General features: G+C 33.6%; 1 protein-coding gene across 20 annotated transcripts in view; it reads left to right on the top strand.

Annotated features, from left to right (window-relative positions):
- Positions 1 to 16,852, top strand: part of LOC143236810 (homeobox protein cut-like) — a 159,964-nt gene that overhangs the window by 125,193 nt on the left and 17,919 nt on the right. For 12 of the 20 annotated variants that reach the window (XM_076475393.1, XM_076475388.1, XM_076475395.1 and 9 more), the window contains 3 exons: positions 4,022 to 4,082; positions 8,645 to 8,693; positions 16,395 to 16,553. In XM_076475393.1, the coding sequence (XP_076331508.1) occupies positions 8,655 to 8,693; positions 16,395 to 16,553 (198 nt within the window). In that variant the 5' untranslated portion in view covers positions 4,022 to 4,082; positions 8,645 to 8,654. Of the gene's footprint in view, positions 1 to 889; positions 1,056 to 4,021; positions 4,083 to 8,644; positions 8,694 to 16,374; positions 16,554 to 16,852 lie in introns of all 20 variants that reach the window. The other 8 variants (XM_076475404.1, XM_076475402.1, XM_076475405.1 and 5 more) reach the window with 3 other exon arrangements.

Below are 16,852 nucleotides of genomic sequence, written 5' to 3'. Positions count from 1 at the left end.
CGGTTGTGGAGAGGTTAATAAGCACGTGTAAATAAAAAAAAAATCATTTATGGAATACCCTACAATAAGACATGAAAATACAGAAGGATTACGAAAGGATTGCTTCAACATTTTCAGATATTCTGCTAGAGGGCGTATAAAAACATTCAACAATAATCAAATGAATTGCATGAAATTTCTCCTTTTCCAGTGTTCAAAATAATAAACCACATATCATACAAATATATTAAATATGTGGAAACACATAAATATTCACATTAAACTAATACTCTGATTATTTATCAATGACGAATGAAATTAACATCCACATGATTGTAGCCCTCCAATGTTGTTATTTGTTTTTAAGCACAAAGCTACACAAAAGTCTATCTGTGGTCTGCCCACAACGGAAATTGAAACCCAGTTTTTAGCGGAATAGCTCCACAGACATATCGCTGTGCCACTGGGAGAGAACAACATTTAGTGTAAAACTAACACATTTAATTTACACTTGCTTGTCCCTCAGTAACTCAGTGGTATGTCTGAGGACTTACAACGCTAAAAACCGGGTTTCGATACCCGTGGTGGGCAGAGCACAGACAGCCTATTGTGTAAACAAATCCGAGCTTAAAACGTTTCGAATTTGTTTAGAAACTTTTATCTAATGCTGCAAACAGCTTTGTCTTAAATAGGTATGTGTATGTATGTAATAATATATATATATATATATATATATATATATATATAGGTCAGTGAATACAATGAGGGAAATTTTGTAAAATGCGCGAAAATGTGAATATAAGCATGTCATAACGTATCAAAAGTTCACTAGTGATTTAAAATCGAATGGAATATTATGAAATACGGAGCTAGGAATAGTACATTGTTGTTATCTTTTATTTCACGCAAGGCTACACAAAGGGTATCTGCACTAGCCGTTCCGAACTGAGCAGTGTAAAAGTAGAGAGAAGACAACTACTCACTACCACCCACCGCCAACTCTTGGGCTACTCTTTTACCAACTAATAGTGGAATTGGTAGTCACATTATAACACCCCTCCCGATTGAAAATACAAGTATGTTTGGTGTGATGGGGATTCGAACCCCCAACTCTCAAATTCGAGCTTAGTGTTAACGATTGAGATAGAGAGGATCTGATTGAAGTGTTTAAGATTGCAAATGGAAGTGATAATGTTGGTGTATCAACATATTTTGTACTTAACAGCTAGAATTATAGAACTAGGGGACACGAATATAGTTGTAGGGTAGAAGGCGTCTTCAGCTCAGACAATTTTATTTTTAAAATAGAGTGGTTGTCCTATGGAATGAGTTGCCTTCGAACGTTTTGGAAGCAATAAATTTGAGTGAGTTTAAATAAAACTTGATAGATATATAAATGATGAGTGCTGGCTTTAAATTGTTTTTAATAGTTTTTTTTTGGCTGAGAAGAGATAACAGCCGAGATGAACCAATAGGTTCCTTGTTGTCCCTAAACATTATGTTATATATACTACCTTAAATCAACACTTTAACTCACCTTGCTACATCAGGGAGCTTAGTGTTAAACAGATTGAACAATGGATGGTACAGAATCTTCCATAACGACTAACTATTTAACCCTCATGCAGAGATTTATTAATGTTCCAAGAGTGATTGTACGGACTCGGTATTGATTCTTTCATATAACTTGGTTCATTTTGTGAACTTTTAGTGGGGTCTATGACTTAGCAGTTCATCAGGAACCGGTTGAAACAACCAATGCATTTTAGTACTCTTTTAGATTGATTTAGTAATACCAGGACGCTCTAAGCACCGCTCACGGTTTTGTCTCTATTATTTTATATATATATATATAATTGACATTTTTTGTCAGTTCGGGTATACACACTCTTTTTTGCTTTCTTAACTTCTGTAACTACTTTATACATGCCATTTTGAACAACAGAAAAAGAAACAAACTACTTCACCACTTAGTGTTTTATTCAACAAGGAATAAATAATTTGAATTAGCGAAAATTCATCGGTTAGAAAGTTGAAATTTGTTTGATAATTAGAGGTTTCATTAGACAAACTTTCACCCAACACCAGTGTCGAAACGCATGTAGTTGCATCCTTGATGTATTTTCCTAATATTACATTTTAAGTATAAATTTCTACCTCAAATACGTAAAATCCGGCTGTTGATACAAAATTAGTTAATCCACCATTTTAAAATATCGAACTATAAGCTTGAGTAAAATAGCTCGTGATCTGTTACTGTGTCCTATTGGCTATAAGTTCTTATACACATGCACAGACACACACATATTTGTGTATATATAAATATATATATATATATATAAGTGATTATTTTCTTTAATTTTTAAGTCTTGTCTAAAAAACATATAAACTTTAAGTCTCGTAGTCTTCATTACTTATTTTATATTTACACATATTCTATAAAATATTGAGATGTCTGTAGTGATTTCAAGTATATCAAAAAGTTCAGTTTATTCGTAAACTCATTTACTCTATTTTTTATATTTAAAAACAACAAAAAGTGCCCAGTGTCGTTTACTTCCATAATTGTATTGTACAAAAAATAAAATGTTCATATTTGAATAACATGTAAATACAAACTTCATGCTAAAATAATACAAAAATACGCATACGAAACAATGTTGCTAAAAGCAACAATATATTAAAATCGATAAAATTCAACTTGTTTAAATAGTTCCTTCACCATATATTCACAAATAATGAAGGTCACATTGTAATATTCACGGAACTGCGCAAAACAAGCAGTTGAACTTTAATTCAAGAGGTTAGAGGAAATAAACGATGCTTAAACTTGATTCAAAGCTAGACCATTGTCCTTCTTTATTGTTAGATTCATGTCTTAATAGCTTCCCGAATCTTATGCTGCTCGTAAAATTTAGTCTCAGCGATGATTTTAGAATTATTCAAATGTTTAGTTAGTATCACGAACATCTAATGAGATTGCTCATTTTTTCCTTATCTCCATACATAGGAAATCTCTGAAAAATGACACATTTTATGTTTCCATAAATATACAAACGTAATTTATACTATTAATGAAATTAATCGCTCAGTAATTATTTACGAAATTAAAATTTTATTTATAAAAATATCGTAAGGTCATTTTTCATTAAAGTTGATATAATATTGATAAAAATAGCCACTTCTAAGATTGTGCAAAAAAAAGAAGAGCGGATTATTAAGGCATCTCTTTTTAAAATGTATATGTTTCGTACTAAATTTAAATTTGTTAGAAGTCTAACGAGGCCCAGCTTGTCCAGGCGCTCGACTCGTAATCGGATGGTCGCGGGTTCGAATCTCCGTCACACCAAACATGCTCATCCTTTCAGCCGTAGGAACGTTATTATGTGAAGGTCAATTCCACTAATTTGGTAAAAGAGTAGTCTAAGTGTTGGCGATGGGTTGTAATGACTAGCTGCCTTCCATATAGTTTTACACTAATAAATGAGGGACGGCTAGTGCAGATAACTCTCGTGTAGCTTTGAGCGAAATTATAAAACAAACATATTAAGTCTAATGCCCTTTGCTAAGTTTGATGCGAAGAGCCGTTTCGCGTATTTATATTTGCGGTTGGAAAATGTTTCCAATTATATTCGACTTTTCGCGCTATTATATAAGACTATAGAAATATTTTTCTTTGTCATATTTTTTTTCCAGAAGAGCTTATTTTCATTTGTTTGTTCGAATTTAAACACAGAGCTACACAATAGGTTATTTGTATTCTGCTCACTACGTTGTAAGTCTGCAGACATACTGTTCCGCTGGGGGGTTCTAGGAGAGCTCCTTAATGCTAAAGATATTAGCAAGTTTTCAGTTTTATTTGTGAATACTTTTGATTTTAGGTAGAACTATCTCTCTACAGATAGGGAAGCATTTGTTAACTCGTATATGTACCTTCAAACATGATGTGTCATAATGTGAAACTTGTGTAAAGCCTTATTACTAATATCGGTTACCATAAGAAATATAGACAATCACGATGTTTTTTGTTTGTTTTTGACAGCCTTGGAACTGGCCAGGTCTGAGTTGTTAAAGTTCAGCTATGATAACAGTTCTCACCCAAGGTAAGTGTTCCTAGCAGGTGTTAAAAAAAAAGATAGATACTTTTTCATCAGGACTCTTGAGACATGTTCAACATACTCCATCTCAGATACACCATGTTGTACAAATGTATTAAATATGCAGAAAGAAAGTATCTTAGTTTATACATTTATAACTGTCAGATAAAAGGTAAAGAGGTAGTTCTTAGTAAACGATGCATTTAGAGAAGCAATGGAGTCTTGATGCCCTAAAAGGCTTTTCTTCAGTGTTTAAACAACGTATAACTCTTTAGCTTTGACTTAAGGTAAAGATACATTTGTGTTTGTTTTTCTTCTACATTTCCGGAAATGCAATCGATCCTGTTGTAAAAAGGTATCTCAGAACGGCTAGTGTTGGTATTAACACTCTTATTGATAAGGAGAGAACAAGGTTTCGACCTTCATAGGTCATTTTTTTTCAGTTGGTTTCTTATCATCAACAATCCTGTTTTACCTATACCGTAATATGGGACTACATGCTGTTTTAAGGGTTTCAAATGTAACTATAAAGCATAAGTAAAAAACTTATTTTATTTAAACTAAAATCTAAAAATATTGCTTAAAGAGGTGTATGCACTGTCTTACGTAGCAACAAGTTCTGATAATTCAGTACGATTGTGCAAAATTAAATATTGGTCTACGTAATTTTGTTCATTAGGCTGTTGTGGGTTCACCGTCTATTTATAACTTGGAAAACAAGTTTTCATTTTTATAAGCCAAACATGATAAAAACAGGTTTCTAACACATTAAAAAAGTGAGGTCAAATGTTCTTAGGTAATTTTTTACTTCAGCTTGTAAAAGATGATTACATTGAATGTTCGTGTGGTGGAAGAAGTTGGGTTTGTTTCTGTTTTTCTCTTAAAGTGATTACTAGAAAATTCTGGGATTTAGTCCCGACTTGTTCTTCCTTTTTTTCTTTAAACTTTCTTATATCCACATGTCTCTCGCTTTCATGTTCTGATGGCTCTCTTTATTTTGTGTTAATCTCGTGCTTATATTACTAAAATTACCACAACTCATCGTATTAAATATCACTTTATTTCAGCTTTCTTCTTGCGCCCTCTGTTTTTAATAACCTTAAAATCCCGTTCTGACTCCACTGTTAGAAGTTGAAATATTAATTTGCCGAAGCCGTTGTAAAGTATAAACATTTGCTGTAGCAGATAGACATAGGTCAATGCTAAGAGAATTGTGTTTTATTTAGACAGGATGCGTGGATCAATAAATGTACGTGAAACTACGTGCAAGTGATAATTAAATTTACATTCAGTAAAAGCACAGCACAGTTTGGAGCACCGCGCATATACAAATTTCGTATTAATGTAAACGTACATACTTAACAGAAGGATAGTGTTGATTCTCCGGGATATGCTTTCATTACGGTTCATTTAATAGTTCAATCACATTTCTTTGTTAAGCTTGCTAACTGATTCATAGTTTGTTTGTCTTTAAAACTTGCTCAAAGCTACACGAGGGCTATCTGCGCTAGCCATCTCTAATTTAGCAGTGAAAGTCTAGAGGGGAGGCAGCTAGTCATCGCAACTCACCGCCAACACTTAGACTACTCTTTTACTAAAAATAGTGGAATTGACTATCACATTAAAACACCCCACGGCTGAAAGGGAGAGCATGTTTGGCGTAACAAGTATTCGAACTCGCGACCCTCGGATTATGAGTCGAGTGCGTTAACCACCGGCCCTGATTCATGGACTTGTATATTGCTGTTGAAAAAAGCAAGGAGTGAGGATTTGGTTCCCTATTTCTTAATTATATATGCAGTTTGTTATGAAACGTTTCTTGCAGGATAAATATTATGTGTCACGTTTTTGTTCTTTAAATCGTCTTTTTGCATTTCAACCAACGGGTCTTGAACGAAAAATCACAATGTTTTTTATTGGAAAATTTTGTTGGAGGGCTTTAAGTTTTAAAACGTAGACAGACCTAAACTTACGTGTAATAAATATAAAGCTTCTAAACACAATTGTAGAGCAAAAAAAAAAATTGCACATTGTGAAATTTTATGTGTAAGAAAACAAGCAAAGTGGCTGTTCAACTATAACGACGTTTTTTATTTTCAAGAATGTTCAAGTGAGGCACTTTGAAAGATGTTCTTTATCTCATGAACACTTTTGTGAGAACGTAGTCGACGTTATCGTAATGTACAAGTGAAGTTTTCATTTGCCGATCTGGAACCGCGAACTTTTTGAAATGTTTGGTAGTTATTTTGAGCATCTTAAAAGATAGGAGGAACAAGAGTTCGTTTGATTTCTTCATCATGAATTTACTGTGAAAACAGTTGTAATTAACAAGAAAAGATCGATGGTTGTAAATTGTTCGGTTTCATTTATAACATCTCCAGTTATAAATTGTGTGAAATGGAAAAAAGCATCTTTAAATATTTGATGAATTTAGATAATGCGTTAATTTCATGTCTAAGCTCAAAAAATGTTTCAGGAATACGTTTTTACACAAGTGTGAAAAATTCTTAATTGCTAAGAACGCCTGACAAAAAACAAGCTACTTGTATAATTCACACATAAAAACACTTAAGAGTTGCATATGCGTTAACAAAGTCAGTCATATAAAGCGAACTGACTAAACACTTAAAGAAATGAAAAACCTATGATGACTGCTACAGTCAGTTTAATTCAATCTTCAATTAATTAACCTCACTCATAACGATATTTTTCAGCTATAATTTCACAAGCTTGGGCTAATTTAGGAGATTCAGATTAGTTTCAACTCCTAACATTAAGCTAACGTTACAATAACAAATATTCGTTAAATATTGCTTCACAGAATGAAATTTCCGTAGCTTAATCGGGCCGCGCATGGCCTGATGACTTGCTTGTTCGGGTGTGAATTGAAGGGTTCAAGGTTCGAGATGTGATGCTGCTGATTACGAAGTGTCAGCCCAGGGTGTGTTAAGAAAGTGGGAATTTATTTCTTTATTCTGTTCAGAAAGCAGGACCAATATCTTATGGCGACAAACGCTGCTGGTAATTCAAAAACATGGACAATATTTTTGTAACTTTAAGACATCTTTGACCTGACTTTGTAGCCCATCAGGCACTGAAAAAGTTGAATATTCCAGCTCTTATACATAGGTTTGTGATGATTGTTTGGACTGGAGACTTAACACTAAAATGCTGTTCAACTCTAGAGCGATCACACATTGACACATAACTGGCAAGAAGATAGAGAAGTTAGTATTAAAAAAAAAAAATCCTCCGACATGAGTGTGATACAAATACATATAATAATAGTATAAGTGCTGTGATAACACATCTGATAATGTGCCATTATCCAGATGCAGTATCAAAGTGTCTGTAACGTCTGTATAAAAACATTTATCTTTCTTTTCTGATACTAAGATCCCGCAATCGTTTTACATGATATGTTTTTTTTTCGGTTTTTCTCTTAGATAATAAACACCTGTGTATTCAGATATTTGAGCATTCAAGTAATGTTGAACATTTTATAAAGAATTTCTCCAAGCTAGTTCATTGCCTTTCAGTTTATGAATAACGCATTTTGGAGCATGTATTGTATTATATATCGGTAATTTTCAGCGATATCCTTGATTAAACATCGAATATTTACTCGTATACTCTAATGTTTCCATTTATGATCCGCCATTACTTAAATACTTCATTACTCTTTAGATTTCATTGGACATAAAGATGCAATCGTTTGTTTTTACTTATACCTTTTAAGAGAAACGACAAAGCTAATATGGAATGCTCATGCTAAAACAAAAAAAGCTAAAAATGAACATCTTTGTTAACTGCAGGAATAACACACGTTTTATTTCCTTTAATTAGAACATCACATTTTTATTATTGTAAAGATAAGTGGATAATAGTAGTTTTATAAGCCATTTTAATATGACCTTTAGTTATCAACTATGTTCCATCAAAGGTTGCTAAAGAGATAATAGTAGTTTTATAAGCCATTTTAACATGACCTTTAGTTATCAACTATGTTCCATCAAAGGTTGCTAAAGAGACGTACAAAAAATAACTAATAACTTGACTGTTGTAGATAACTAAGAAGCTAGATTTATAATATCCATAAGTAAACGTTAATATTTTATGTGTGTATATATCTTTTCCCTATACGTTTCTATAGTTCTTGGTTAGCTAGCACCAAACTTCATACAATGATACAAGATGACATTATGAAGGTCACGGGGAACTGGACCTTACTCTAATTTCATGTTTAATTGCGAAAAACTACCAATATTGTAAGCCTTTGAGCATTAGAATGAACTGTGCAACCACTATTGTTAAAACTGTCGAAACTAGTATGTCTTTCTTTTCAGTATTGGTACCTTTATGTATTCTTATTATATTTTTAATGTTTATTATGTTAAAAAATATCAGCACAATTTACTAGCCTTTATTTACAAATGAGATTTTATTTCACCCGTTCAAAGGACGGCTATTCAATTTTATATTATGATAATTATTAAACACGTTGTACCAGCATGTATTTTATCTTAATGAAGCTAATGTAGAATTTTTTTTTACCTATTGGTTTTTAGATTGGCCAAAATGGAAGTTTTTATGAATGGCGTAGAACGAGCAAGCCAGGTAGGAACATTTCATATTTAAGAAGTGAACTTACTGTATAGTGATGTATAAAAGCCGCTTATAGCGTGAATATACTGAATTAACGCATTTGCAACTTCAAATGTTACTGCACGTAAAAGAAATTAACAAACGGATTTAGTTTTATTGATCGTTTGTTCGCTTTATAAGTTTCATACGATGGATATTACCACATGAATGCAGGTTTTGAAGTTAAAAATAATGTAGGTATATACTTATTTTATTAATGTCAAAGGATGAATTTAATCAATAAGATTTTAGTTGTTTGTTGTTAAGCTCAAATTTACATAATGGGCTATCTGAGTTTTGCCCACCGTAGGTATCGAAACCCGATTTCTAACGTTCTAATTCATCAGATTTACCTCCGATCCATTTGGAGCAACACATAGAATTGTGGAAATAACACATTAAAATGTTTTATAAACAACACACATCATGTATACACTTATCATACTATTTCTGGTGACTGGACGTGGATTTACTATTCGTGGCATAATACACGGCCCCACGCTAGTACAGCGGTATGTCTCCGGATTTACAACGCTAAAATCAGGGGTTCGATTCCCCTCGGTGGGCTGAGCAGATAGCCCTTTGTGGCTTTGCTACGTAAATACACGTTCCATGCTTTGGAGCAGTAAGTGTACGATAAGACCGACGGTCAAATCCTGCTATTCATTTAGACAAAAGTGGCCGAAGAGCTGCTGATGGGTGCTTTTGATTAGTTACCTTCCTTCTAGTCTAACAGTTCAAAATTAGGGACAGTTAAAGCAGATATCCCTTGTATAGCTGTGTGGGAATCAAAACGAACTGTTTTGTTTCTCTAATGTAAATAACAACATAGAGACAATAATAAAAGATGTTTTCGAACATTTTGTTAAATAAATAGGTAATGTAGAAAAACCAGGTTCAGTTTAACTAAAAACCAGAACAGTTCAGGATATTTAAGTTTAACATGTTAGAACAGGACCAGATTCAGTAGTATTTAAGTTTATTGATCAGAACAGGACCAGGCTCAGTGGTACTTAAGTTTAACTTAAAACCTGTCAAAACAGGACCAGCTTCAGTAGTATTTAACTTGAAACCTGTTAGAACAGGACCATATTCAGTGGTATTTAAGTTTAACTTGAAACCTGTCAGAACAGGACCAGATTTAGAAGTATTTAATTTAACATTGAATCCTTCAGGACAGGGCATAGTTTAATGATAAGCAATGTATATATGTATTAATTGACCATTCCCATCAAATATACTAAGATCAATTTACAGAGTATTTAAATATTAAACATGTGCATTTTAATAGCATTGTTAATATCATTAGTTTTTTTATATACATAAAAGGAGAATCAGTACAGAAATTACGAACTTCATAACATGAAATAAGTTATTTGAGCTTTAACAAATAAACATTATAAATAAGCAGGTCCTGATTTTAAAGTTTTGGAAGTTTTCCAAAAGGTATATCAATAAAAATAAGTTACGAGAACAAAATTACATCGTGTTACTTATTTGTTGTTTGTTTTTTAATTTTGACAACAAGTCACATCCACTGTAACGATGAAAAAAGAAACGACATTCAAGCTGGGCAGCTTTTTAAGTTAGCCACGTTCTTAGTTAATCGTAAGTAAAAGTAATCGTAAAAATAACGTTTGTGAATGGATGGGAACTTGAAAAATTCATGAACTCTGTATATAACATTTTGTACGTTTTTGTACCCTAGTTAAATGACATATATTACGCTGTCATCTCAAAAGAAAGTGGTGTGTTAGATACTATTATAAAAGCTATGTATTAGTGTAATACTTATCTATGTGATTTCGTTTCAGTTCTGATTTATTTCACCCAGCTCATATAGCACAAAATATAACGGCTTTATCTGTTTGTTGTTAAGCACAAAGCTGCACAATTGGCTATCAACGCTATGCCTATCACAGTTTGGAGCATTACGTCTCATCCTTGAACCGCCGGGAAGGCATGAAAGCTTTAAAACTAACATTATTCTTATGACTTCTGTTCAGAAGTTGGTGTATTTATTGGCTTGAAACAAAGGTTTGTGTAAAGATATCTAGAAAACAAATGTTACAAGTCATACGATTGGAATATGATGTGTGAAGGATATTTTTCACAAAATAATTTTCTTAAACTTAAGTAATGTAATATTTGTTCGTTTGTTTTTAATTTGGCGCAAAGCTACATGAGGGCTATCTGCGCTAAGCATCCATAATTTAGCAGTGCAAGACTAGAGAGTTGGCAGCTAGTCATCCCCACCCATTGCCAACAATCGGGCTACTGTTTTACCAATGAACAGAGGAATTGACTGTCATATTATAAAGTCCACACATCTGAAAGGGCGAGCATGTTTAATGTGACAGGGATTCGAACCTGCGGCCCTAACCACCTGGCTATGTTGGGTCTGAAATGTGATATGTGTTCAAGAAGTGAAAATTTGCCAGTTTGATGTTATTGGAAGACTATAGAGTTTTAAAGTAGTGTGCTATTTACTTTATCTTTTTAATAAGAATAATAAGTTTCTGTTCTTCCAACACTGAAATCTGTGTTTAGATTTCACGCGATAGGCGGAACGCGGATAGCACGTTATTTAACCTAACTGTAAACAACAATAATAATCCGCCGGAATTAATGAGCTACAGATATGGCTGACGTAAGAAACTGGATGCTTTCATTGTTTTATAGCTGATTAATGACTCTATGCAACAAATGCGTCATTTTATCAGTAACATGTGAATAACTAAAATGATGAAAATATTTGGACTTAATCTTTAACGACAAACATGTATTTCACATTACTTCGTTATTGATTGGTCGATTAAGATGGCAATGATGTACTGGCTAAAATACCATGAACGTCGAGTTGGAATATAATAGAAACCGAAAGAGAAATTGCTACATTGACGTTACCAATGTCCAAGGTTAACTAAAATCAAGTTGGAAAGCTAACATATGGGAAACTAATTGTTGAAACTAATCAAATGGTTCTTATAATGCATCAGTCATTGTCAAAATCATCCACAGTACATATAAACATATGCTATCCACTGACGGTCATCATTTGAAACATTTCGTACTGGAGCATCATAAACACACATATATAGTAACACCGTTTTAAAAGTACTTTTTGTATACAATACCCTTTCAATCTGTCAAAATACATTACAACTTTCTAGCAGTAATCTGAAATGTAATTGAAGTCATTCATTAACGTCACGTTGAATAAACCCCTTGATAACACAGTTGTTAATGGGGTATCTGAACATCGGACTTAATCCTGGGAAATTAGCGGGTGTTAAGTCTACAAAAGAGGCCCACAGTATATTCGTCAGATTCTAACAGACAGGAACCTTTTATTTTCTCTTAAAGTTAAATATTAAAGCCAATAGTAAATATTGTCATTTCTTATTTTGTACAATGAATTATTTCTGGTGTAAATACTGAGTTTGTTTTTGTTAAAATGCCATAAAGTTACTCCGAATGAGAACATTCGTCCAAGTCTTAATAACTGACACATGCATTAATTTTCAGGAGTTGCAATATATTTTCTAGTTTGTTTGTTCTTTTCTTTCTTTCGTGTTTAATGATTCACTTATTGTTTTATTTATCTAGTTTGTTCATTTTAGAAGAACTAGTGAGGGTACCGTTAGTTATGGTACAATGTTTATAACAAAAAGAAGTGCGACAATTAGTTTCGGATAATACTTTAATTTTAAGTGGAAGAGCTGTTCTTCCTGTGTTTTAGTTAATCTAGCCATTTTAACTAATTATGGAGTCATAATTTAGCAGTATAACCGTGCACTTTCACTCAAGCGTAGACAAGTTTCATTGTGACATAACACTTTAACAGATTAAGCTGTCAAGTTTCCTTCGTTTCTATGGTTTTACTCGTTTTAGTGAACTTTATAATGATTATCACTCTACAGAGTGATCACAGAAACGGATCACAGAATTAGCGTCTGCTAACAGAGGCGTATTTCTACATATTCACATGAAAATCCGGCTACTTACCAACATCCGTATGCAGTAATTAACTTACTTATGCCTTGATTAGCCTGCATATCCGCTAATTTTCATATGAGTCTAATGTAATTAGCATTTAACGCTTCGTGTATTTGCATTAAAAATAAGCTGCAAAACGTATGAAGCACGTGACATCAATATAAGCCGAAACTGCATAGTTTAAGGGTTTACAAACTAAACACGTTCATAAGCTGAAACCACGTATACCGCTATGCTTTCGGTTGTAAATAATAAAAAAAGGTACACTTGCATAAATTTTGTTTTATATATAAATTTGCTTGTCTTCTTATATATTTTCTGTTTTTGATATTTGTATTTTAATTATAATAATTGAATACATTTTTTATTTTTTTACAAATATAAAAGCAGGCTGCTAGTGTAAGCCATCTTCGGTCGCCTTCTTTTCTTATTCTTCTATAAGTTTACGGATGTACAATACCAAAATGCGAGGTTTGATTTCCCACAGATAAATCAATGCAGTTTTGCTCTAAAACAACCAACCAGTTAGCAAACTTAATCACTCAGTTTTAATTCCCTTCGGGCCTGGCATGGCCTAGCGCGTTAAGGCGTGCGCTTCGTAATCTGAGGGTCGCGGGTTCGCGCCCGAGTCGCGCCAAACATGCTCGCACTCCCAGCCGTGGGGGCGTTATAATGTGACGATCAATCCCACTTTTCGTGGGTAAAAGAGTAGCCCAAGAGTTGGCGGTGGGTGGTGATGACTAGCTGCCTTCCCTCTAGTCTTACACTGGTAAATTAGGGACGGCTAGCATAGATAGCCCTCGAGTAGCTTCGTGCGAAATCCCAAAGAAAACAAAATTAATTCTCTTCCTAGTAGGCCCAGCATGGCCAGGTGAGTTAAGGCGCTCTATTCGTAATCTGAGGGTCGTGGGTTCTCATTTCCGTCGCACCAAACACGCTCGCCTTTTCAGCCGTGGGGGCGTTATAATGTTACGGTCAATCCCACTATTCGTTGGTAAAAGAGTAGCTCAAGCGTTGGCGGTGATGACTAATTGCCTTCTTTCTAGTTTTACACTACTTAATTAGGAACGGCTAACGCAGATAGCCCTCGAGTAACTTTGCGCGATATTCAAACAACAATTTCTTCCTAGTATTGTGTGTTTATGTTTTTCTTATAGCATTGCCTAATTGGACTATAAGCTGAGTCCACTGATGGATATCGAACTCCTGATTTTAGCGCTATAAATCCATAGACTTACCGCTGTACTAGCGGGGATCTCTAGTATTGAGATATATAAGGATTGGTTTATGAATTGTTAAGAATTACTTGTAGACTACTTGGTGAGAGTCCTTCTTTAAATTTTTTTTAAAATAAGTAACAGGATGAAGGTTTTAACTGAAGTGTTTGTTGACAGTGTACCGAGGAGGAAGTGTTCTTCGATTTAAATAATATTCACATATAAACAAGTTTTTATAAAGAATGATAAATCTTTGTCAAGTACAAGTTCTGCCTCTTTGCAACCAAATGGGTTTTAATTGGCTATTGCTTCAGTCAAGTTGAGTAATCGAAGGAGACGTTAAGCATCTCTATGGTCTGTGTTTCCCGTCTAAGCAGGGAATGCCTTAGTGATAAATACTTATTAGTTCTTTTATAACATACAACCATAAGTTGAGTAATAATATTTCGCATATTTATGTCAGCTTAAGAGAGGATAATTAATTCCGTGCTGGGAAACGAAAGTTTGTTTCATGTCGTTAAGAAAATATGTATTTAGAGTTTAGCGCAGAAATGTTAACTAACGAGCGAAAACTGAGGCCTGGTGAGATTTGAAGCTGCGAATTTGCTTACCGATATATATAAGCATAGTTTTGAGTTTAAATTACCTTTAGTCCTTGATTATTCTGCTTTGTAGTTACCTGCTAAAAATTTGTATTTGTTTATACCTTAGAAGGCCTTATTTTTAGGGGAAAAGAAGACACAGAATACCATTTCTTTTCCGTTATCGCTAGGAATTCTTGTTTTATCTCAGTTTTTAGGTTATTTATATTTCAAATAGATTCTAGCTTATTTGGTCATCTGTTCAAATATCAGAATACTTATTTCGTGAATTCATTTGCTACATTATTTTTATGATACTTATGAACTCAGAAAGCATGAATAAATACTAAATGAACTTCCACAGGGTCCCTGAAAGTTTTCTGTTTCAAGAGAAATAAAACTAAAACTAAGAATAAAAATTGCTTTTGAAGTTCATATATTGTGTTGCTTTGTAAGCCTACAAAGTGCACAATTCTTCTCTTGATTCATGTAGTTCACACGTTTTACTGACGTGACAACAGAACAAATTGCAACGTTAATCGTGTCGCATGTGACGTCATTTTAGTGTCTACTGACTGCCTGACTGACAGACAACACACTAATTGTGTAGTAATGCAAGTGGTTGAAACAGACAGCATTTGAGCTCCTATCAGGGAAATAACAGAGTCGAAGCTTTTATAAGGTACGGAATTGAAGAGATGAAGGGTTTCGTTAACTTTCAATAATTTTATAACTTTTCTTCACTTCTGTTGAAACCTTAAGTTTGTAATATCTATGCACAGTGCCAGTTTTCTTTTCATTCTGTTGCATTGCTGTTGATTTAGCACGTGCTTTTATTGTTTTCTACACAAGAAGGCACACAACAATTTCAGTTAGGTCTCCAATCAATTCGTTTAATATACTCCCGTAACAGAAAACCAATTAGAATATTAATTATCTTGTCATTTTGACAAGTACTGAGTGAGCGGGAGCGTGGTTTATTAATGAGGAGAAACAACTGGTAGTTTAGAGATACGTAGTGTGCCACAAGAGAATAGGTTGAAATTTAATTTCTTGTACATTAAATATTTCGCAGTTTGAGAACTTCTGATATGGTGTGTTTGTTACGTCACTTCATTCAAACGCAGAGGAAAAGAAGTCTGTCTTTTTTTTTTTCAATGCGATCTTTATTTTGCTTACAACAGGGCAAAATTTTAAACTGCTTTAAAGCACTGTGTTGTCAGTCTGGAGGATTTTAAATTAGATCGGCAAATTAAGCACATCATTTTCAACACTAATCAGTAAACTTTATTTCGTTTCCAAAGGGAGTTTAATTTAGAATTTTCAACTATTTTTAATATCGGCGGCGACACTTTCTATATTAAAATTTCAGCATTTAAGGCCTATCAAGACAGTTTTACTGGCTTAGTGGAGTGCTATCCCTGGCTAGTTACTCATTAATATGCTGCTTTGCTAGGATAATTTTTAATCTAATCTTTAACAACGATTTGATTAATTAAAAGCAAAGTCGATAGAAGCATTAAATGTCGAACAGTAACTAACCAATGAATTTTAACATCGGGTTATAATTCATAGCTAATTATGATTTATATCTTCTAAACCACACCTTGACTGAATTACATTCGTTCATTGTTAATCCTTTTTATGACATTATGCATGAGTTTGTAATCAACTCACTACAGAATGTCATGACTGGTTGTATAAGATGAGTGTTGCGTGCTATTAAACTACCCACTAGTTATTTTTGCATTAGCAATATAAATAATATTTCGGGTTGCTAGGATAAATCCGTTCTTGAGTGCATAAGATATTGGTTGAAGAGTAGATTCGTGTATAGACATAATGACAGACTTAAAGTCTCTTTAATCGTTTATTAGAGAGCATCTTTGGCAGAAATAGAGGCGACAGCTCTTAAGAAACATCTCCAGGCAGCTAAAAAGTCACTGCAGTTTGCATGTACAACTAGCCAGGAATCCAAGATGAACAAAAGGGATAACTCGCCCTTGGAACTTAATCTTGCCGCTAAAGACAAAGAGGTGAAACTAGTTACTCCCTCTCACGAGGATTTAGTAAAACACTACAAAAAATAACTTTATTATCTTGTGTCAAAATAGATATTGTAAATTTTAAAACAAGTTGAATAAAAACGGCTAAAAATTATCTCTTTCACGGCATTTCTAACTACGTCTATTAGTTTTGAGTTTTAACTTCTTCTGGTATATATGTTAATGTTAAATAAATGTGAAGATATCCGAATTGACCATAAAAAAATACCTTGGATTCAATAATAAGTCGGAGAAGATACGGTTCAAAGAAGTGAGTTCCTATAAGCACA

Source organism: Tachypleus tridentatus, chromosome 13, assembly GCF_004210375.1.
Source record: "Tachypleus tridentatus isolate NWPU-2018 chromosome 13, ASM421037v1, whole genome shotgun sequence".
Lineage (NCBI taxonomy): Eukaryota > Metazoa > Arthropoda > Merostomata > Xiphosura > Limulidae > Tachypleus > Tachypleus tridentatus.
The sequence above is the reverse complement of the archived record's forward strand: the minus strand, read 5'-3'. Positions and strand labels throughout refer to the sequence as shown.